The sequence below is a fragment of the Labeo rohita genome, chromosome 14, assembly GCF_022985175.1.
Source record: "Labeo rohita strain BAU-BD-2019 chromosome 14, IGBB_LRoh.1.0, whole genome shotgun sequence".
Taxonomy (NCBI): domain Eukaryota; kingdom Metazoa; phylum Chordata; class Actinopteri; order Cypriniformes; family Cyprinidae; genus Labeo; species Labeo rohita.
The window spans coordinates 3,886,870-3,909,434 of record NC_066882.1 but is presented as its reverse complement, the minus strand read 5'-3'; the positions used below and the strand labels follow the sequence as shown (position 1 = coordinate 3,909,434).

The 22,565-nt window shown below is 35.4% G+C and overlaps 1 protein-coding gene across 2 annotated transcripts in view; it reads left to right on the top strand.

Moving 5' to 3' along the window:
* Positions 1 to 407: 407 nt before the first annotated feature.
* Positions 408 to 22,565, top strand: part of htr4 (5-hydroxytryptamine receptor 4) — a 136,636-nt gene continuing 114,478 nt past the window's right edge. For both annotated transcript variants that reach the window (XM_051128357.1, XM_051128358.1), the window contains exon 1: positions 408 to 709. In XM_051128357.1, the coding sequence (XP_050984314.1) occupies positions 634 to 709 (76 nt within the window). In that variant the 5' untranslated portion in view covers positions 408 to 633. The remainder of the gene's footprint in view (positions 710 to 22,565) is intronic.

Genomic DNA, 22,565 nt, shown 5'->3' with positions numbered 1-22,565 from the left:
GTATATTTATTTTTCACTAGGGTATTTATGACAGCTTGCAGTTTAAGTAAATAACAGACTGTCATATAACAGATGTTTTTATCTTTAAAGAGTTACTTATAGTCGCAGAGCAACCAGGTTAGTCTAAATGATCATTAATAATCATTTGTTTTAACTGACTGCACAAATAGGCTGCATGAATCTAATTGTACGCATTACAGTGGGACAAGTTTGTTGTGCGTTGTAGTTGTAAGCAAGAGTATTAAAATACCCTATTTGTGTGCTCAGTGTTGCGTGCAAGCGTAGTTGAAACGTAAACGAGCGCGCTTCTTGCACTGTTGTAGGTGCACATGACAACGACACTGGACACGCGTTTCTTGAAAAGGGCAGTAGACACACTGGAGGTGGAAGTGGTGTGAAAGAGGAGGGACTTGAGACTTCAGTTTGCGCTTCACTGTGGAAACTGAAGGGCGCTCACGCTCGGCTCTCCGGACTGACCGTTGCGCCACGGAACTGGCCGCGCGTTTCTAGTTTGCGCTGACATTGCCGTCACTCGTTAAACTCCCACAACTGTGCCCACCGCCGACAGTGGACGTTCCGCGAACACGGTAAAAGCCCAGAAGTTGTCCGTTCCTTTCCAAGCGCCACTGTTCCATGCGAGGATGTGAATTTCCACAGGAGGATTTAGAGTCGTGCCATGGTTTTGACCCGCGCACTCCTCACAGAAATGGTGAGTGATTCATTCATCATTAACGCGCTTTATAATTGCCCTGAAATACTGAAAACTATTCATTAGTCTGTGGGATTTCAGTGCAAAAGATGAATACACCGAAATGTTTGGACTGCTGTGAATCACACGGTGCTTAAAAGAGAAAAGTGTCCTTATAAGGGAGTTATATATTAAATTATGCGCTCATTTGTCAGACAGCCTTTTAGTCTTTTATAAAACGAACGCTTGGATATGAATAAGAGCTGTAAGAAAAATCATACCACGTTGCTAGACATTACTTTATTACATTTGACAGTTTCTGTACAGTACTTATGATATAAAGCATAAATTAACTCGTGCTTTAATTCAGCGCTTTAGGAAGGAATATTTACTTCATTAATATTCTAATGAGAAACAGCTTTAACAGTTCTTAATCAAAATACACAACATATTTTGGTCATTTTTAACAAAATATTGTTTTTCAACAAGTGGCTTGGAAATAGCTCCGTCTTTGTTAGTGCATCCCAGATCATTTATTATTCATAAATACAACAGGCATAACTTCACATTTGACAAAACATTATGTAATCTACATTAACTGACAAAGTGTACCTTGCCCAAAGTTGCGGGAAGCACCTTGACCGACCCAGATAGCGTGACTCAGGTGCTTGAAATGTGAATTAATTAAAGCTTGCATTAAATATTGATGCATTGTGATATTTAAATATTAAGAGGCTTTAATGATACACCAGGCACTTGAATAGAGCCTGGTATTATCATGCAGTTGTTATTGTTTTTATCTGAAGGCCCCTTAGCTTTTGCATAGCAATTTTCACCTCGTTTTGATGTGGGTTTTACAATCAGCATTTAAATAATCAGCTGTGCTGACTAGATGCTGACAGTTCGGTAAATTTAATGGCAAGGTAATTTCATGATTGTCACATTTGGAAAGCGCTCTTTCTCCATCACCAGGCGGTAATCCTTCTCCATGATTTGTAATTATGAAGTTCTCCAGTGACGCGGAAAGAGAGAGAAGCGAGCGCGAGAGTAATGAACTCTTAGAGTTGTCATTGTTTTTGATATATGAAAGATTGTAAACCTCTCGGAGTTGTGGTAGAAAGAGTCAAACCTCTTTAAGTGAACTGTAATCTGTTATGAATGTAACTTCATTTACAAGCAAGTCACAGACATGTTTTTTTATTCGTAAAAGCCGGAAATGGCCTACTGTGTAAACCTGTAGAGCTCTGTAATTTCAGTTAGATGTTCCAATCAATGAGATGACAATCAGGTGCGAGTTTCTGCGCCGTTCCCCATAAAACAAACACAGACTTTGGCTGTTGCTATCTGAGAGTATGTTCCCAACTACATGTTTACAAAGTCGGTCATGCCATGATTAAATGAAACTTCCAGAAAGTGATTTGTCGATATTAATAAGGCAAGGATGACTTATAAAACCATTCTTAAGAATAAAGACTTTGACCTCCATAAATTCACGGTCATCTAGAGCACATGAGGAAATCAAACAGCATTGTTTCTCTTCCTATTAGCGTTCGGCCAACACACAGTACAGAATGCGTAATGCTTCAGGAGCTCTCAAAGAACGAAAGGTTTCTCAGAATTTGTGGCTACTGTTATTAAATATTAAGCATTTTTTAGTTTGATAAAGATGATACTGAAATAGACAGGCATGTATTTGAACAGGGAAGGAATTACAGTTGTACAGAAATATCTTCTGTGCTCATCTGAGGTTTTTATTTCAAAGCCTGACTTCGTAAATACATTTTCTCTATTAATATTTCAGCAGTCAAGTCATGCATATTTTGCATCAGCTGTTTAGAATCAGAATTGGTGATTTCAGATTGACAAATTAATCACTCTTTTGACTAATTTAGTCAAAATGGGTTTCCAAAATGGTCTGATTCATATTTGGATGGTTCACTCATTCATTGAATCATTTGTACAGGATATTTTATGAGACAGAAAATAAAAACAACCTGGGTGAGGTGGATGTTTACCTGCAGTTCAATAGGATACACAACTTGCAAATGTCCTGTAACGTTTGTCAACCGTGAAGCGGCTCTTTACTGGCTTTTTATTGTGACTTTGTGCTGCAGGTAAACATGATTTACATCCCTTTACCGTATATCCAAATCAGTAGCCTATTTTGAAAATGAATGAAACCCCCCCTATGAAGGATGCATGTGGCTGGATTGTCATATATTCAGTCAAAACTCTCATTTTATGTCAAATGAATACAAAAGTAGGCTCTTGTGGGATGCTTCATGTAGACTCATCCTCTGTGTTGATATTCAGACCATCAGCAGTGGGAGGAGTTGATCACTTATCCAGAGAGCTCCTAGGTTAATTTGTGTTTATGCAATAGCAAGTGCAGCGGTCAATATTGGCATGGAATGAATGTGTTTTGATAGATGGCTTAGTAGGGGGCTCTGGCCAGAAGATCGATATGCTCTCTTTTACATTGCATTAGAGCCCCACGTAGAGCCTTAAAACAAAGGTGAAGCTCGGCTGATGCGAACATGCGGCTTGTTTTACATTTCCTGAAGCTTCCGAATCAATTTTTCTCTTTTGTTTAATCGGTTTCTGGGCGCAGGTGTAAATCCATTAAATAAAGTTTTCCGTTTTCAGTGGGAGCCATGTTAAACATGCTTCGATTTTGGCATAAATAAACTTTGAGGATTAATGAGTTTGGGTCACTGAAGTGATTGGGGTGATTTCGTACTCTGTGCCTTGGTTGGACTGGAGAAAGAACTTGAAGATCCAGTTCACTGCTGTCAATCACAGCATGTTAGAGTACTGTTAATGGTCTCAGTGTTTAAATTACCACAGTATTAGGAAGACTTAGGAGGTTTTAATGAGGTGCCGACACAATTTTCTCAGTGTAAACAAGGGGTTGTGTTTCGTTTTAGTTCACTGTCTGTTTGTCAGTATTTTAATTGTTATGATGCACTCTAAAAATTGGTAAAATTGTTATGTTAAACAGCGATTTTACATGGTTTACAAGGAATTGTTCACCCAAAAAATGAAAATTCTGTCATTATTTACTTACCCAAAAGCTTGTTCCAAATCTGTATGAGTTTCTTTCTCACGTTGAACATAAACAGTTGCTGGTATCAATTGACTTCCATAGTAACTCATTGGCTACCATTCATTAAAAAAAAAATGTGTGTGTGTGTGTGTGTGTTCAACAAAAGAAAGTCACTCAAACAGGTTTGGAATCCCTAGTAATAAAAAATTATAGATTTAAAATGCATGTATTTTATTGTAAGTATAGTTGAAGTCTATTAACATATTTACTGATATGTCGCTCAAGACTGATATAAAAATTGTAATTAAACTACTTGTGCACAATGCACATTTCTTAATATTAAGCCTAAAATATGTTTTAATCTCACTAGTGATGAGGATTGTATGACCTTTAAATAATATCGGTCTTTAAATGCAAAATATTTAAAATGTATGTAAACTTGCAATAGTTCCACTTTAGCATAATCAAATATTCTTCAATATATCTTTAGTTGGACTTCAGCACTACTTCCGCTCAATTAAAGTGCATTAAGTACAAAATTATTTGTTACAATTTAGCAGACTTTAAATATACCAGTTTAGTATAGTAAAAGTACAATTGCAGGGTATTTTATAAGTGCATAATATGTAAATGTATTTATAGTATACTTAGCATTAATTAAATGTATTTTAAATACATTTTAGTATGTTTATTTTTCACTAGGGACAATTTGAAGATGATTTGAAGAAGATGTTTTGTTGGTATAAATTAATGTTTTCAGTGATGCTAAATATTTTGTTATTAGTAATAATAATTTATTTAGATTTTTTTTCAGAATCTAGATATAAATAAAACAATCTATTACTTTATTACTAATTATACTAATCATTCATTTTTAATTATTAAATTAGAGTAATAATTTATTTTACAACAAATCATGCAAGGTCTTGGATTTCTCGGTGCTTCTCAGTGCTACAATTTAAAATGTAGTCATACATTTCACAAACCTATAGCACACATTGTTCTTGAATTCACAGGGAACAGCATAAAATGTATTTAGAATATGTAATTAAACAGCATTATGAAAAATAGTGAAAAATAAATACACTAAAATGTATTTAAAATACATTTATTTCATGCAAAGTATACTAGAAATACATTTACATATCATGTACTTAATAAAAATACCCTGTGATTGTACTTTTATCATACTAAACTGGTATGTTTAAAGTCTGCTAAATTAGAACAACTAATTTTGTATTTAATGCACTTTAATTGTGCGGAAGTAGTGATGAAGCCCAACTAAAGATATACTGAAGTATATTTGATTGTGCTAAAGGGGAACTATTGCAAGTTTACTTGAGGTACACTTTAAATATTTTACATTTAAAGGCCGGTATTATTTAAAGATCATACAGTCCTCATCAATAGTGACATTAAAACATATTTTAGGCTTAATATTAAGAAATGTGCATTTTGCACAAGTAGTGCTCCAAATAAACTTTTTAAAATATTTTTTATATCAGTAAGTCTCGAGCGAGTAAATATGTTAATAGACTTGAACTATACTTAGTTTAAAATAAATGCATTTTAAATCTATTACTTAATGCATTTGTATGCATTTTACACATTTAGTATACATATATTCCTCCATGTAAATATTCATATAATATTGATTTTCCTTCAGCTTAACAGCGTCCTTGTCCTTTAGGTTATTGATGTTCCTGAACAAGATTCCTATTACAGTTTCACAGTCATTTACAGTTGCATAGCTCTGAAAAAAATCCAGGGGCTCTGGCGCCTAGTGCGAGATATCATACGACTGATGGGCCACAGTATTAGAGTGGGACTCACGGGTGGCATGAACCCACAGAAACACCTGGAGTTCTCTTCATTAGCCTTATGATGTCCAGCAGCATTACAGTGCATATTGGAGAAGATCACAGCAGACCCTCTCCTGCAGCGCTGGAGCCGCAAAAGCACCATTATTAGGAGCGCCGCACTTTCAGGGGGGCTAAAAGGCTCTAGTTAGTTATTTCTGAGAAAGTACTTTTTTACAGTGGCTCAGAGACATCAGCAGTGAAGTAGTACATGCTAAACAGGGTCGTTTATGGACACAATTACGCAGCTGCTTTAACAATTTCGAATTGTTCTTGTTCTGTTGCAAGGCGTCATGTGTTTTGAATTTTGGCTTCGCTCGCTTGCAAACGTCTCCCTGTGTGAACTGGAACGATAGGACATATTTGGTAGCATCTGGGCTGTTTTCCAAGCCGAAGGCTTGAGTTTGTTTTGAACGTGTGCTTAATGGAAATCAATAGTAATGAAGATGCAAAATTGAACAATTAGGTATTTGACATTGATTTCCAGCATACATATTAGCTTAGGAAATGTACCTAAGGTTTGTTTGTAAAACACTCCAGGAGTTGTTCCAGAGTTGCAAAATTATTTGTTTATCAGAAAATAAGCTTTAACTAGTCTCACTCAAACCGTGCAAGAAGAAACTGGCCGTTTTGCCGAGCACCGACTATTTAGGAGACTTGAAAAAAACAAGCTTGCTGCTGTCAGCCTTCGCCTGCCGGTGGACAGAAAACAAACCCAGGAACGAAGCACTTACGCTTCCGCATGCTCTCCTGGCTTGCGTAAATGTGGCCGACCCTGACGCTGATCTATCTCTGTCTGTCGTCTCTGGACGCAATTGAAGAAATCTACAGTTTATAAGTGCGTTCAGGAATGTTAAAACGTTCCATGTGCTTTAGATCAGATCAATTTGTCTTGCTGTAACCAATGCAAATGTAAATCTTTCTTTAATTTGCATGGGTGGGAAGCAGCGCTTAAGGAGGCAATGTTTGACATGAGTAAGGGTATTGACACAGCAAGCATAATATTTGCTCTGCATAATACCAGTAGACCTTAATAATTGTGCTTGTTGTTTTTATTACAAGTAGTTTTACTGCAGGCAGCACTTTCTCAAAGGTGACGAGAGTTGAATTTTTTTCCATGCATTGTGCATCGCCATTTTAGTGCGTGCAGAGAAACACGCTGACATTATCTCAGCTGATTCCAAGAAAAGTCATTATTTCTGGGTGATATGTAAATCCATGCCACGGGGTGTTGTAGTTAGAGTTAGGGAGCTGCTTGCCACCTGGCTGATAAATCCAGCACCTCCAGCTGCTTGTACCTGATGCCCGCGTGTTGTTTTACAGCTCCGTCACACGTCGCTTTGCCTCTTAGCTCAGATAAAGGAGACTGGCTTTAACCCTAACAAAAACAGTGCTCCGCAATCCATCCAAGTCCTCTCGCCGCGTCTGCTCTCCACACGAGTTTGCACAGAGTCTGAATTCCAGGTCTGTTGCAATCCAAAAGCTCCACATCTGACGCTTAGACTAGGATTGCACGAAACCCAGACAGCAAACTGTGAAGTATTTACCGCTGAAGAAAGGCAAGAGAGAAATCATCGTAGTTTACCCTGGCAGAAGTGCGCCAGCTTTATAACCCCTATATGAGATGCCACCACGTCCTCCGCGCCCGCCGACTCCGGAAAATAAACACTTAGAGCTACGGCCCACTTCACGACGTGAAAATGGATTCCCCTGAGCTTTTTTCTCCCCCTCTGGGCTTCATCCATTAAATCCATTTGGATGTGCAGCACAAATAGGGTTTGCAGACTGGCCTATTTTGTCAGGCTTTTTGCTTTGTGCAAATTCATTTAAACAAACTTGCTTTAATGAATGGGTTTCCCAAAAATGTTTAATGTGCGGAAAAATACATAGTAAGGATTTGTTTTACATTGAAGATGGAATAATCCAGCCGCCCAAAAGATGCTTTTACAGTTATACAAATCCCTTGTACATCACTGTGATTCTTAGAAAAGATATTGAAATCTTTCCCTGTAAACTGATATTTGATGATATTTCAAAACATGACTGTGAAAGCCTGTTTCTGCCACAGAGTTAAAAATAAAGGTAATTGCGCAGTTCTGAGGGAAAAAGTCAGAAGCGCAAGATATTTGCTCTCGTAAATTCTGACCTTTTTTTTTGCAATTCTGATTTTGTTTTAAAATTTTTACTTTACATATCGCAATTCTTTTTTTGTTTGATTGTTTCCACCACAGAATAAAAAAAAGTAAAAAATAACTTCTGACTTAAAATAAATTCTAACTTTTATCTTAGAATTCAAAGTTTACGTATTGCAATTTTTTGTGAATTTTAAAATAAAAATGGTAGAAAATAAAAGGATAATTCTGACTTTTTTCTCGCAATTCTGACTTTTATCTTAGAATTATCGAGTTTACATATATCGTAATTCTTTATTTTTGTTTCCACCACAGAATAAAAAAGTTAAAAAGGTAAAAAATGAATTAGATAATTATAACTTTGTATCTCGCAATTCTGACTTTTATCTTAGAATTCCCGAGTTTACATATCACATTTCTTTTTTTGTTTGTTTCCACCACAAAATAAAAAATAAAAAGGTAAAAGATTTTTTACAACATATTTGCAACTTTTTATCTCACAATTCTGACTTTTATCTTAGAATTCAGTTTACATATCACATTTCTTTTTTCTGTTTGTTCCAACACAAAATAAAAAATAAAAAAGCAAAAAAGATATTTCCATTTTTAATCTCACAATTCTGACTTTTATCATCGCATTTTTTTCCATTTGTTTGTTTCCACCACAGAATAAAAAATAAAAAAGTAGAAAATAAAAAAGATAACTGTGACTTTTTTCTCACAATTCTGACTTTTATCTTAGAATTCTTAGATATCTTGTAATTCTTTTTTTTTTTTGTTTCCACCACAGAATAAAAAATAAAAAAGGGGGGAAAAAAGATAATTGCAGTATTTTCTTGCAATTTTGACTTTTATCTTAATTCAGAGTTTATATATCGCAGTTCTTGTTTTCGTTTGTTTGTTTGACCATAGAGTAACAAATAGGAAAGAACAAAAAAAATTACAAAAAATGTACTTTAATCTTAGAATTCTGAGCTTAATTTTAACTTTAATATAATATATAACTTTTTATCTCACAATTTTGATTTTTTTTCTCACAATTCTGACATTTCTTCTCAGAATTCTTTGTTTTTTTTTCAGAATTGTGAGGAAATAATTTATGATTGTGAGATAAAAAAGAAACTGGCTTCCATACATGACAGTATGCTGTAAATTAATGAAGCCAGTGTTTACAATTTTGTGCATCACTTTCCACCTTGGTTTATATTTATGCCTTTAATTGTGCCATTTTACTTTCTGCTCTTTAAATTTAATCAGATCTAAATGGGAAAAAAATAGAAATTCTTCTGGGTTTAATGTAATTTTAAAGAGAAAGGAAACAAAAGAGTAATGAATTGTTATATAACATTTTCCGGTCTAACATGTAGAAATACTAAGGCATTAAAATAGATTGTGCCATCTGCACTGCTTCTTTGATTGCTACACCCTTCTTCATTGAAAAAAATGTATAGTTAAGACTATGACTATGACTGCCACAATAATGAATTAGCTTCATCAGTGCCAATTATTCCTGAACAAGAGAAGGAGAATCAACTGTGTTGATAACTCTAGACACGTTCCTACTTGCATTCATGCATTTAGTCAGAGCCTCACATTCAGCCACATTTTTTATGCCATTCCGGTGTCACTTAGCACATTTGCGTAAGTAAAGAGCCACAATCACTGCTTGTTTTGACAGTTCATTTTCAGAATGTATTTTTAAAGATGCCCATTTTCAGTCAAAAAGTGGTGAGGTTTGTAGGTAGACTCGAGCAGACAATAGAGCGCCTACGGTATTGCCCACTTTTTCAGCTCTCTTTGTTCTGGAAGTATTTTTCTCATTCATTTTCTCCATTTCAGTAAGTTCTTCAGTAAAGCGTTTCAAGCCATGAACCAAACCAACCAGCTCTGAGATGAATCACAACATCACTAACTTTGTTATAAAGAAAGTTGTGAAAGAAAGTAAGGAGAATGACATCATTTGGACTGCTTCATGGGAGTGAGCAGTCACTGATGAGCTCTTTTGTGGTGATTTCCATTTTTGTGGTAACAGCGAATTTTTAGGTCACGCTCGGTTAAGGATTATGGGTTTAGAAGGATATACATATAACCTCTGAGCTCCACTACACAAAATATTCTCTATGTTAAACGTGCAGTAATACTATTGAGTAAAACTTCAATGGGATTGATTTGAAAATATGTCAGTGTGGCATAAGTCTACATTTCAGTCCAGCCAGGCTAGCTAGAGCATTATCTGCACTGACGTCAGTGGTTCTTCTCGTTCACTGATATATGAAGCTGGCAGGAGATCACCTTCAATGCCTGCAAATTGAGATCTCAGCTCTTCCAGCTACACGGTAGATAGGAGAGCTGAGAAACATGGTTGCTATTATTAAACCCTCCTTGAATTGAAATGAAATGACAGAAAATTACAAAAGACATTCATAATAATTGCAGTTATTGGTGAAGAAGTATAAAGGATTGCTTAAACTTTTTTAAAAGGACACATAAATAGTCAACCCTCAAATTTGTGCTAATTTGCAGGATTGGTGTGAATTAGCCCCTTTACATCTGTCTTGTAAAAACATCTTATAATAAAATATTATTTTGTATGTTTACAATTTCATATGAATTTTTTCAAATGCGCCAAAAATCAGTTTTTATTTAGATTACAACTGATCCCCTGTTTTGGTATTACAACAGATTCACTACAACCAACAATTTTACTTAATTAATAGTGTTTTCAGGTTTCAGTGTCAGTGAAGATAAAGTCTGAGATTAATTATGAGACATGATATGTGACGAAAAAACAAGCTACATTTCATTTCAGAACTGTATTTTTGATACATAAAAAAAAAAAAAAAAAAAAAAAAAAAAAGATAAATAAAATGCTATGAAATTTCTCAGCTCAAATAATTAAAAAATTTCAGTCATTCACAATCATTTCTACCACGTTTAAAGGTGCAGTAGGTAATATTAACAACTAGTGGTTGAACTATGAAATGTGCATTTCGTATCAAATGTCTGTTTTTGTTTTGGTCTGTGACTCCGCCCACTGCCAGTTTATTCAATAGTAATTTGACATCCCGGGTTGCCAGTTGGTGGAAAACACAGCATATTGCAGCCATGAAAGCAAGCAAACTACACTGTCAGAAAAAAGGTACAGTTCTGTCATTGGGGCGGTGCCCTAAGGTACAAAGTGAAAAGGTACAAATATGTACTTTTTAAGTACTAAATATGTACTTTTAAGGTACCTACATGTACCTTTATTGTACCAGTATGTACTTTCAAAGTACTAAAATGTACCTTTAAGGTACTAATATGTACTGTTTAGGGGTAAGGTACAAAAATATACCTTTTCACTTTTGTAGCTTAGGGTACTGCTCCAGCGACAGAATTGTACCTTTTTTCTGAGAGTGTAGGGGTGGGAATCTTTCGGTACCTCACGATTCGATTCAAATCGATTCTTGGGGTCAAAATTTGATTAAAAAAAGGATTCACAATTTTTAAATTTTTAATCACGATTCACAATTTTTGATGTAATTTTTTGCGCGCACTGGACATCAAACACATTAGTATTTTAGTACAAAAACACACCAGTCTGTGGTGTGGGTAGTCCTGACTCAAGAAATCAGTGTTTCCCATTAACTATTAATTTCCTAATAAATCTAAAATATTTTATACTTCCCATTAGGATGTGTCCGAAAATATACTTCCCATACTTCCCATAATAACAAAAGATCAGTAATTAATATAATATTTTCCAAACACTTGCCCTTGCTGAAAATGGGACAGGATGTATTTGTTTTTTCTCTTCCATTGCTGTTGCTGTTTAGTTCCGACAATATCATGCTATTATTATTATTGTATTAACTAGAAAATCGCTAAAACGCGAAACGCTAGAAGACTGAATGGTGTTTCAAATGTGAATCGAAAGCTCTATGACCAGAGGAATATTAAAATGTGGATAAACCAACTTATTGAATTTGTGATCTCTGACTTAATTCGTTTGCTGGCTTTCATGGCTGCAGTACGCTGTGTTTTCAACCAACTGGCAACCCTGGGTTTGTCAAAATACTATTGGATAAACTGGCAGTGGGCAGAGTCACACAGACCAAAACAAAAACAGACATTCGACACGGAATGTGCATTTCATATTTCAACCACTAGTTGTTAATATTACCTACTACATTTTTAAATGTGGTGGAAATAACTAAAAATTTTACGTTTTTTATAGTTGAGACAAATTTCATAGCATTTTATGTATCTTAAAACCAGTTTATTACAGGTTGATTGGGAAGGACACAAAAACAAATTCTGATATGAAGTGTATCTTGATTTTTCGTTACACATTGCATCTAAAACTTGATCTTTGCTGATATTGACACCTGAAAACACTATTACTGAGGTAAAGTTGTTGGAGTCGGAGATCACAGATTCTGTTTAAAGTAAAAAGCCTCGGCATCCATCTAAAAAGCTCTATGACCAGAGGCATATTAAAATGTGGATAAATCAACTTATTGAATCTGCGATCTCTGACTTCGTTTGAGTTTGTTTGCTGGCTTTCATGGCTGCAATACACTTTGTTTTCAAACAACTGGCAACCCGGGGTGTTAAAATACTATTGAATAAACTGGCAGTGGGCGGAGTCACACAGACCAAAACAAAAACAGAAATTCCAACACAGAACACACATTTCAAAGTAGAATGGCTGTATTGATTTTCAGAGAAACAAGTGTGTGAACTTAGCATGTTTTCATAAATATCTGCAAACATATTAAAGTATTTTTATGCTTTAGTACAGTCAAAAAAAATTACATACAGCACCTTTATGTAACAATATATCCATAATGTCAATTTTACATTTTCTGTCTCATATTTGAGTGGTAAAAACTTGGCAACCCTAGACAGAGCGGTGTGCAAATGATGACTGCAAACATTGTGAAATTAATTTCAGCCAATTCCATGAATTATATTACTTCAATCTTGCTTTCACACTTTAGTGCAAATAATAAGTGGATCAAATAACAGATGAGCTCCCTCGTGGACAGTCTCAGTTGGTTAACAGAATAAGCAATATGAGTGTGTTCTCAGAGGAAATTTGTTGACTACACAGACTCGCGGAGGAATGTGACACTAATTCATTCTCACATTTGCAAGGTTATAATCTGGCCAGAGGACATCGAGAGAGCATTCCGTTTTTGCTACACCTTATCCATTTTATTAATTTAAGATGCAAGACAATCAGCATGCTCATTTCAAATCAGCATTTCATTTTCTCTGTCTGCCCAAGGCAGCAACTGCAGCATTGGAACAATGACATTTGTCTGTGCTTTTAATTTTATTTTATTTTATTATTAATGTTTTTTTCTTTGGGGTCTGTTTGAGGAATATAATCTGTGAAAGCATTTACTTTACTTAAGTGGATGCAGATCAAAATAAACAGCTTGCCTTGAGTTTGTGCACGAGAAAGTGAGTTTATCACAGCAAGGATTCCCTTGTGTTGACCAACCGAGCCAAAAAGCAACGGCAAGATGCGAAGTAACATGTTTCTACTTCTGAAATGCTTTTCACTGGGCTTTTGAGGACAGGATGACAGTCCATCTTGAGTTAAAACCGACTGAGAAGACATGCTTTCAGAATGGCTCGCCGCTGTGATGAATAATTCGTCACCTACAGTCTCTCATGGAGTTTTTCTTTGCTCTGGATCGTGTCATATTCATACAGTTCAGAGATCCTGCAGTCAGTGGCTGTGTTTCGAAGCTTATTTAACTTCCAGCTAAGCGGCATTGAACATTGGGCATCATAACATGCTGTTTATTTTAATAAAAAAGATGATTCACATTTGGTCAGTGACAAAAGTGGCTGAGTTATGGTGCCCAAAAATGCATAGCTTCCATAGCCCACTAGGCTTAAATCGGGCACTTTGAAATCTATTTGAAAATTTGAATTTTTTTCAAATTCCATTTTATTTTTTCTTTAATTCCAATTTGGGGTTTTCCCCCCAATTTTGTTTTCTAAAGAGTAAATGTTAAATTTAATTTTATTTATCAAAAATGTCTAATTAATTGAAATCATGAAACTTATACATTTTAATAACAATTTATTTAAAGTTTAGCAAAAAATTTAAATTAGGACCCTATGAAATGCATTTGATTTGTTTTCCAAATTCTGTTTTCTTTTCTCCACAAAATTCTGTTATATTTTCTGGATTCTATTTTAATGGTTTAATAAATTTTAATAATCAGTCAATGAAATAAACTAAATCAAGTCTAATCAATTGAAATGTTAAAACTTTAACCATTTTTTAAATTATTTTTAATCTGAAATGTTTTATTTTTTCAAATTTGTTTTCCTGAATTTAATACAAATTTCTTATCAAAAACAGTGTTCAAATGAAGGCAAAAAACATACGACTTTTAAAAATCTTTTAAATCTTTAAATAATTACATTACATCATTTAAAATGTAATCATAATTTTTAGTGTGCAAACAGATGTTTAAAGTTAAAATTAAAACCGAGGAAAACTTTAAAACTGCGTATTCCTTAAAAATAAAATTATAATAATTGTATTATTATTGTTGTTATAATTATTACTTTGAGAAATGCATTAGTAATGCATTTCTGGTACCATTTCTTGAAATGAAACTGAACATTTATTTTGACTGGTTGCTGTGAAGTTTCTGTGTGTGCAGTATTTGATACAATGATAGTTTTCTCAAATAAAACAGTGAAATGCTCATGAAGTGAGACGTAGTTCATGGACTGTCCTCATATAGTAAAATGACAGACGTTGAAAACACCACAAGCGTCATGCATGATTAAATATGTGTAGTAGACCAAACCGTGGCACTCATTCACACAGACACAAAGAACATGCTGACTTCATATTTCAGCAGTGTTTGTGTGGTTTATTATTCACAGATACAAATCTAAATGATGATTTGATTAAGTATACAGCCCTACTTTTGATTTATTCATCCAAAATGTGCCAAATTCTGACATTTATATGCATATATATATTGTACAGTGCAATAAATTATATTTTTATGACTGGATTACTCAATTCCGTCACAATGCCCTACTTAAATGCTTCAAAAGTTAGTTAAAACAATTCAAGTATGCCTTTACTGCCCATGTATGTTCTCTAGGTAGGTAGTATTTTGAAACACAGCCGGCGGTTGTGTTTTAGATCATCTTGTGGCCTACAGTAGAGTGTGTGGTCGTTGACGGTGGTTTGCGCAAAGGAAACGCTACACAGTATGGGAGTCCTTGGACTCTGCTCTCAGCCTCTGACACATCAAGCAACCCAGACTGGCGGTAATTGGTCGTAAAATACCGGCGGGTGTTAAGATTGTAAAACCATGGCATCCACAATTGAATTAGACACGGTGACTGTATTGTTCTCAGAGAAATTACTTGATTTTGGCGCAAGACAGGGCTATTTACAGGCCTATTTACAGAAAGCAGTAGGATCTGTGAAATCACCAGAGTGTTACTGGATAATTTACCAAGACTACATGCTGAATGTCTGATAAAGTTTTTTAAAGCAGAGATTTGTGCCCTATCTGAACTTTACTAGAGGATAAATCGAAGGTGTATTTAATCACAGGCTGGAGAAATTACCTCGCTCACTGAAAAGTTCAGATGTGGGCCGTGCATAGTGTCGCTATGCGAAGCAAGAGAGAACCTTGTTTGCTTTTGACAGGCCATTTTTATACCTAATATATAGTTAGTGAGCAGCACTGTATTTATTTCCCATGAACATAATGTTCTCGTTTTAGCATATGCTGTCAGAGGATGTTTTAAATCTTTTATTCTATTTATAACACATTTTATTCTGTTTGTTTACTGTAATCTATTTATTTTGGCATGTAATAATGCTTAATATTTCAAAGTTGTGGTTAAACCGGAAAATGCGTTTTTATGTCCCATCAACATGAATATATCTCAGTTAAATACGGCTTTGGCTCGGGAATTTCGAGGATTTAACACACTTGAAGATATTTACATACATTTCTGAAATCCAGATCAAGTGTTTCAATTCATCTAGGTCAAATTTTCGGCGGATGAGTCATATTATACTTGCCATCGTAGCTTATAGAAGGCCCCCAGAACATTTATTGCTTTTATGAATAATGATATACAATTATGTATACGTAAAGGATAATGTACATCCAGCCGGATGTTATCACAGGATAAACGCAGACAGGGTGATCAGGACTCTGATGTGAAGTAGAGGGGTTTTGCAACACCCTGAATGGGTTTATTCTGCAAAATAATTATTATAAATATTAAATTAGTAAACATGAAATACTGTTTTGAATTTAAATAAACACAAAGCTTCTGCAAAGAAAAATCATTCAAATGGCTGTGAGCCTAGAAGTTCAGATAAGATGGATATTTAAGGCGTAAGGTACAGTCACATCACTAATTTCTCAGCTCACAGCATAAATAACAATGAGGACATAAAATGTTATTTGAGAAGAATGCACTTTAAATTCTTACCAGTCTATTGTCTTAAACACATTAGAGTGTAAACATTTGTTCTAGCAACAAGACAAACACTTTTCGTCAATTAGCAACACTTTAGCAACTACCGCAAGTCAGCTGTTAACAGTGAAGTCTTCCAGTTTCATTTTAACGTAAATACAGTCAATAACTAAGGCACGATGATAGCAGTCGCACTTGAATGAAATGAGGGAGAGCAGAGCAGTGTGATATTAGAGATGTAAAAGAAGGGCCAGCATCAAATGCCCTTTTGAGTGTGTGTTATTCTGCATTGCTAATGACAACAGTTCCTATCAGGGAATAATATTCCTCGGAATGTCGTGACTGGCCAAACTTGAAGCATTGTGTGTATGGACGCCTTTCCGCGGTTGAAACAAAATACGTTCTGCTGTTTATTCATACTTTTTTATTGTGGTTTAAGTAAAGAGAAGAGACACTGAAATGTCATGACACATTAAAGAGCGGCATTGTTTGTCGAACATAGCAACAGTAACTAAGAAGAGCGGGTTTTTGCGAAGGATCAGTTAGAATCAAGTATTTCAGGGAGCAGTGTAATATTAATATATTTGTGTATAGGTTGACCAATAGTGGATTTATATCCACACTGGTCGTTAACCGATTAATCAAAAAAGAATTTAAGGAATTTTAAATGAAAACTAAAACAGTGCTAAACTTTATTACAACAAATACAGTTAAAATGGAATAAAAGTATTATTATTAAATAATAATTATACATTGATTAATTTTAATTCATAGTTCATTAAAGGAGAAGTCCACTTCCAAAACAAAGATTCACATAATGTACTCATGTACTCACACATTGTTATCCAAGATGTTCATGTCTTTCTTTCTTCAGTCGTAAAGAAATTATGTTTTTTGAGGAAAACATTTCAGCATTTTTCTTCATATAATGGACTGATATGGTGCCCTGATTTTGAGCTTCCAAAATGCAGTTTAAATGCAAAGAAGATGTAAGCTAGATGTTAAATTTTTTTTATATGTGACCCTGGACCACAAAACCAGTCATGAAGATTGTGTTCCATGAAGATATTTTGTAAATTTCCTACCGTAAATATATCAAAACCTAAGTTTTGATTAGTAAGTGCATTGCTAAGAACTTCATTTGGAGAACTTTAAAGGCAATTTTCTCAGTATTTGGATCAAAATTTTCAAAAAATTGGTTTTGTGGTCACATAAAACCAACAGATTGAATTGGGTATCAAGACCTGCAGTGTAAATGCAGCCATTGAGCCATTCTCACGAAGTGTGACGTTGTGATCTCTCTTAAAAACTTAGGTCTATTATTCTAAGAAAAATCTCTTAATTTTGCTCTCAATTTGATCTCACTAGCATCAAGAATATATCAGACATATCAGAGTGGTCTCATGTCTGATTCCCCCCCCCCCTCTTTTCCAACCATTCAAAGAACTGGTGGTCGCTGCTTAGTAATTGCTGCATGGAGTGGTTTAGTATGTCTCTTCTAAAGAGCAACAGCATGCTGAGTGTTTTTTGAGTGCAGTTTAAGTTCTACCTGCCATTGTGGGAAATTCATCTCCCATCATTTATTTCCTGTTACAGCACTCAACGCTATTGACCGACTTCAAAAAGATAATATAGCTGCAAGCAGCAATTACCGGGGTTCGAGCATTAAGGCCTTTTAGGTGGTATGCAAAGTTGTTCAGAATGAGGGGATATATCATACAGATGTAAGTGTAAGATCTAGTGTTTGTGTGAATAGATGAGCATTTTTTAACAATTTGAGGCCATTTACCATAAAAATCTTGTTTTTAAAGCCTTTTTAGCTTTTATAGCGCCACCTATGCTCCGATCTCCATGAAACTTTGCATGCTTGTTAAGAATCATCTGACACATGTTTTCACCAATTTTTGTAAAGTTTTGAGTTTTCGTTTTGGTTTTATAGGCTTTTGGGTATATGTGGCCACACCCCTTTTGTAAATTAACCCAGTTATAGCTAACCAAAGGAAAAAAATCAACATTTTTTTGATAATTATTGATCTAGAGAGTCCAGAGAATATTACTGCAGTGGTTTGATCGAGATTGAGCAAAAAACCTAGGACTAGTTCGCAAAAGTAGGTTTTTCACATATTTGTGAATAATTAATGAACGATTTGATTGACAGCAATGGTTCTTGAGGCAAAGTTGTTCATCATGAGGAGATCTATCAAATGATATGCATATTGTGTGGATGTGTGAAACACCACGTGATTACAGAGCCATAGAATTCGTTAGCGCCAACTAGTGGCCGATTTGTTTCAAAATTCTTACAGACCTTTATGGCCATGAGTCAAACATGCCCAGTGAGTTTCGTTCCTATCGGCCTCTGTTAACCTTGTCTAATAGGTGCTCAAACTTTGTTGGCCGATGGCGGCCATGTTTTTTGAGATACGCCATTGTCCTTATAGACCCTTATGGCACATTGGACAGAGACACTGCATACCAATTTTCAGGTCGATCGGACCAACGATTGTATAGTTATAGTCATTTTTATGTTTTTTCAGGCTTATAGCGCCACCAAGTGGCAGAGCTGTGCAATTTTTTTTTTGATTTGACCAAAGATTGAGCTCATACACATGAGTACCGAGTTTGGTGAAGATATCTCATTTGGTTCATGAGTTATAGCCATTTTAGTAAAGATGGCCCTCCACCTGACAAACTTTTTGGGGCCCCTTCGCAGCGATGTGTCAAAATTTAACATTTTTTTGATAATTATTGATATTCACTGTCCAGAGAACATTTCTGCACTGGTTTGGTTCCGATCGGGCGAAAAACCTAGGACTAGTTCGCAAAAGTAGGTTTCAGATATAACGCCATTTTGCGGAAAAACGGTCCGTCCCAGACCACAAATCGCGCCTGTGCACTTTTGTGCGTATTGACCCAAGGATTGCAACGATGTAAAGTTTTTGAGTCTACGACAAAAATTGTACGAGCTACGGCCAAAAATGTAAAAAAAGTTCGTTTTTTGCGCTGTAGCGCCACCTTTAGGCCGATTTGGGCGAGACTTTGTATCTGAGTAGCGAGCAAGACTACTACGATCTGACCAAGTTTCAGCTCTCTAGGCCTTACGGTTTGGGCTGCACGATCAGTTTTACCGGACGCACTCGAACCCCTAATTACATCATAATCGAGCAGACACAGGTCTTTGTGTTTTAACAAAACATTCATGCATGTGATATAAAAAAAAACAAGCTATTTAATTGACATTTCTCAGAAATGTTTCTATAAAATGATGATATATTATTGAAGTTATGGCATTAAACTGTAAGCAATTTACAAAGCAAACGTTGAGCAACCATGAATGTAAGGGTGAAAAATGTAAATATAAAAACATCTAAAACCAACAAAATTTGCAAAAATTTCAAGATGAAATGATGCCCCAAATCATCATTAAACCCAAAATTTGCATTTAAATGAAATGTGAAATTCCTCAGAGCGTCACACAGCCTCGGGCATAACGATGAGACTCATTTGGAAAGGGGAGCCTTTCTCTGCACTCATTTCTCCATTACTCGAAGAGCGATTTGCTAGGAGAACCTCAGGTGCTGGAGACCCTCCTCACATCTGGGAGACGGTCTCCAGCGTTAATTCAATCTGCCCGCTGGAGAGGGCTGAGTCAGCGAGGCCTGTTTTATTGAGATGGAGGAAAGTTTGAGAGGCCCTCTCAGTTTTCAGTGGGCGGCTGAGTCGGCGCCTCAAATTCAAAAGATCCTTCAATTTTGAGCCAGGAGATTGAGTTTATCTTGAGAGGAGTCGTGTATCTGTGATCTACGTGAAAGAATGCGTATCGCTCTGGTTAGTGTCTTGTACTATTGGAAAAACCGGTGCTGATATTGAACCAAATCTGCAGTTATTTGATCAAAAATACAGTAAAAACTGTAATATCATGATAGAACTGTTTTCAGTTTGATTATGTGTTAAAATTTAATTTATTCATGTGATGCAAAGCTGAATTTTCAGCATCATTGCTCCAGTCTTTAGTCTCACATGATCCATCATTCTAGTATGCTGATTTGCTGCTCAAAGAAAACATTTCAGTTAAAATGCTGCTTAATATTTTTATGCTTTTTATTTTTTGCTAAAAAATTGTTGCGCACTGTTCCAAATCAAAATGCAATGACTTGCTCTGTCTCCGAAATAACTTTCCTTGTAGACTGATGTGAAACCCACTTACTTTTCCGTCTTTTTAAAACCTACTTTTCATATCTCTGTCAGTTCCTTATAGATAAAATTAAGTCATTTTTTCTTTGTTGAATATCCGGTTTCATTTTGGCAAAAAAGGGGTGAAAAGGTCCTGTTTCATACTGACTTTATATCACACAGCCATGCCTTGTGTTGCATAAAATATGATAAATTCTGCAGCTTATTCTGGCCAAGATCTGCCCACATAGACCAGAAGAGTCTATCTAAACAGGTAATTTCAGTACAAATGTAAAATTTGACAGTTTTATAAATATGCAGGTACTAGATACCTTGTTTGATGAACAAATAAATGAAAAAAAAAAACATTATGTGTAACTTGAGATGGATAAAGGCAGACAGTAGAAAAGTTTCACCACCACAATGATCCTGCATATCTATACAGATAAGCAAAAAACTGAAATATTATTCTTTGCCTGGTATCACCTATCAGCAGCAATGACACTTCCATATCTTAATCCTGTGCATCCTGTGCGTCTTCTGCTCGTCCTTTGTGAAAGTATCTACTTGAAGGTTAAAACATGTAATGTTTTAATTAAACTCTGCTGTTTTTCTACACCAATGACGTCAAGATTTGCTTCTAAAGTAGCTGAATTATAAATACTAAGGAGTTTTTTCTCCTTATCCGTTTTTATGTGCCACTCAAACTTGATTAGAAAGCCCCTTGTGGGCCAAGCACACTTTGTAGCTTTCAGATTTCATAAGCATCCGGTTTATTTAATTCACTCCAATTTTAAATGGCTTTTGAAGTCACTTGCAAGCAAATAAATATCGAAAGGGACTCTGAGTTAGAACAAACCTTGTCTGTGTTTTATGACTTTGGCGTATGTTTGGCATGTGTTGTGCTAAAACTAATGGCATCTGGCAAGCTGTTTCAGATGCTGTTAACTTTAGCCATTTCTTCTTGTCTATCTATGTTTATTAGATTATGTCAGAACTCATGTCCTCCTTATGTTAGTGGATGATAAAAATTATTATTTTTTTTATAATGATAATTAAGCAATATTTTGCTGAGTGTGTCTTTGTGCCAGTACCTTGGCTGGTTTAGGCCTGTAGAGTGTTTTCAAGACACGTAATCAATCAGCCATGTTGGCGGCACTGAATGTAAACAATGCCACTGCACCAAATGAAACTGCATATTTTGCTGATTATTGCTGCTGAAAATGATCAATTATTGTTATGTTTTAGGCTGTGCTAATCGGTCCGACCAGGAAAAACATTTGGAGTACTATAGACTGCCAAAAGTTGTAACAAATCAAGGAGAAGACTGCAAAAAAATGAGGAACAAAAGGCGTTGTTGGTTGGCAAAACTGAATCTTGACAACATTCGTATTTGTTCTTATCATTTCCAGTCAGTTAGGTGAAATATCAGGCTAATATCTTAATTAAGACTGCTCGTACGTATCTTTACCACCTATTAACTTTACATTGTCAAAATATTGCGCCCTTTCCTGCTTACTAATTCCTTCTCTATATGATTTAGCAGCTTCAACACTTTTTTTTTTCCATAGTTTAGACAGCATAAGTTAGCAGAACGGTGTATTTAGTAGTAAATTAATTGTGCAGTCCATGCCGTTGTTTACATCTGAGTATCACCAGTATGGCTATGCATCCGGGTAACTGACCAAATCTTGACGCAAATACAAACCCTCTGTTGAGGATAAATAAATATGACATTAAAACCACCAGTAGGTGGCAGCAATGAGTGATTTAGTGAATCATTCATTCAAACGATTCGTTCAAAATGGCTAATTCCACCTATTAACTTTAGTTTGTCAAAATATTGCACCCTTTCCTGCTTACTAAGTCCTTTTCTATATGATTTAGCACTTTTTTGTGTAGTTTAGATAGAATAAATTAGCAGAACTATGTTTTTAGTAGTACATTAACCATGCAGTCAGTGCTGTTTACATCCGAGTATCGTCAGTATGGTCGCGAATCAGAAACCCTCTGTTGCTGTTAAATAAATATGACATTAAAACCAGCAGTAGGTGGCAGCAATGAGTGATTTAGTGAATCATTCATTCAAGTGATTCATTCAAAATTGCTGATTCATTTAGAAACAAGGCAAGTGACTGTCTTTGTGAATGGATTGAATCATTGACTCAAATGATTAATTCAAAAACAGATTAATT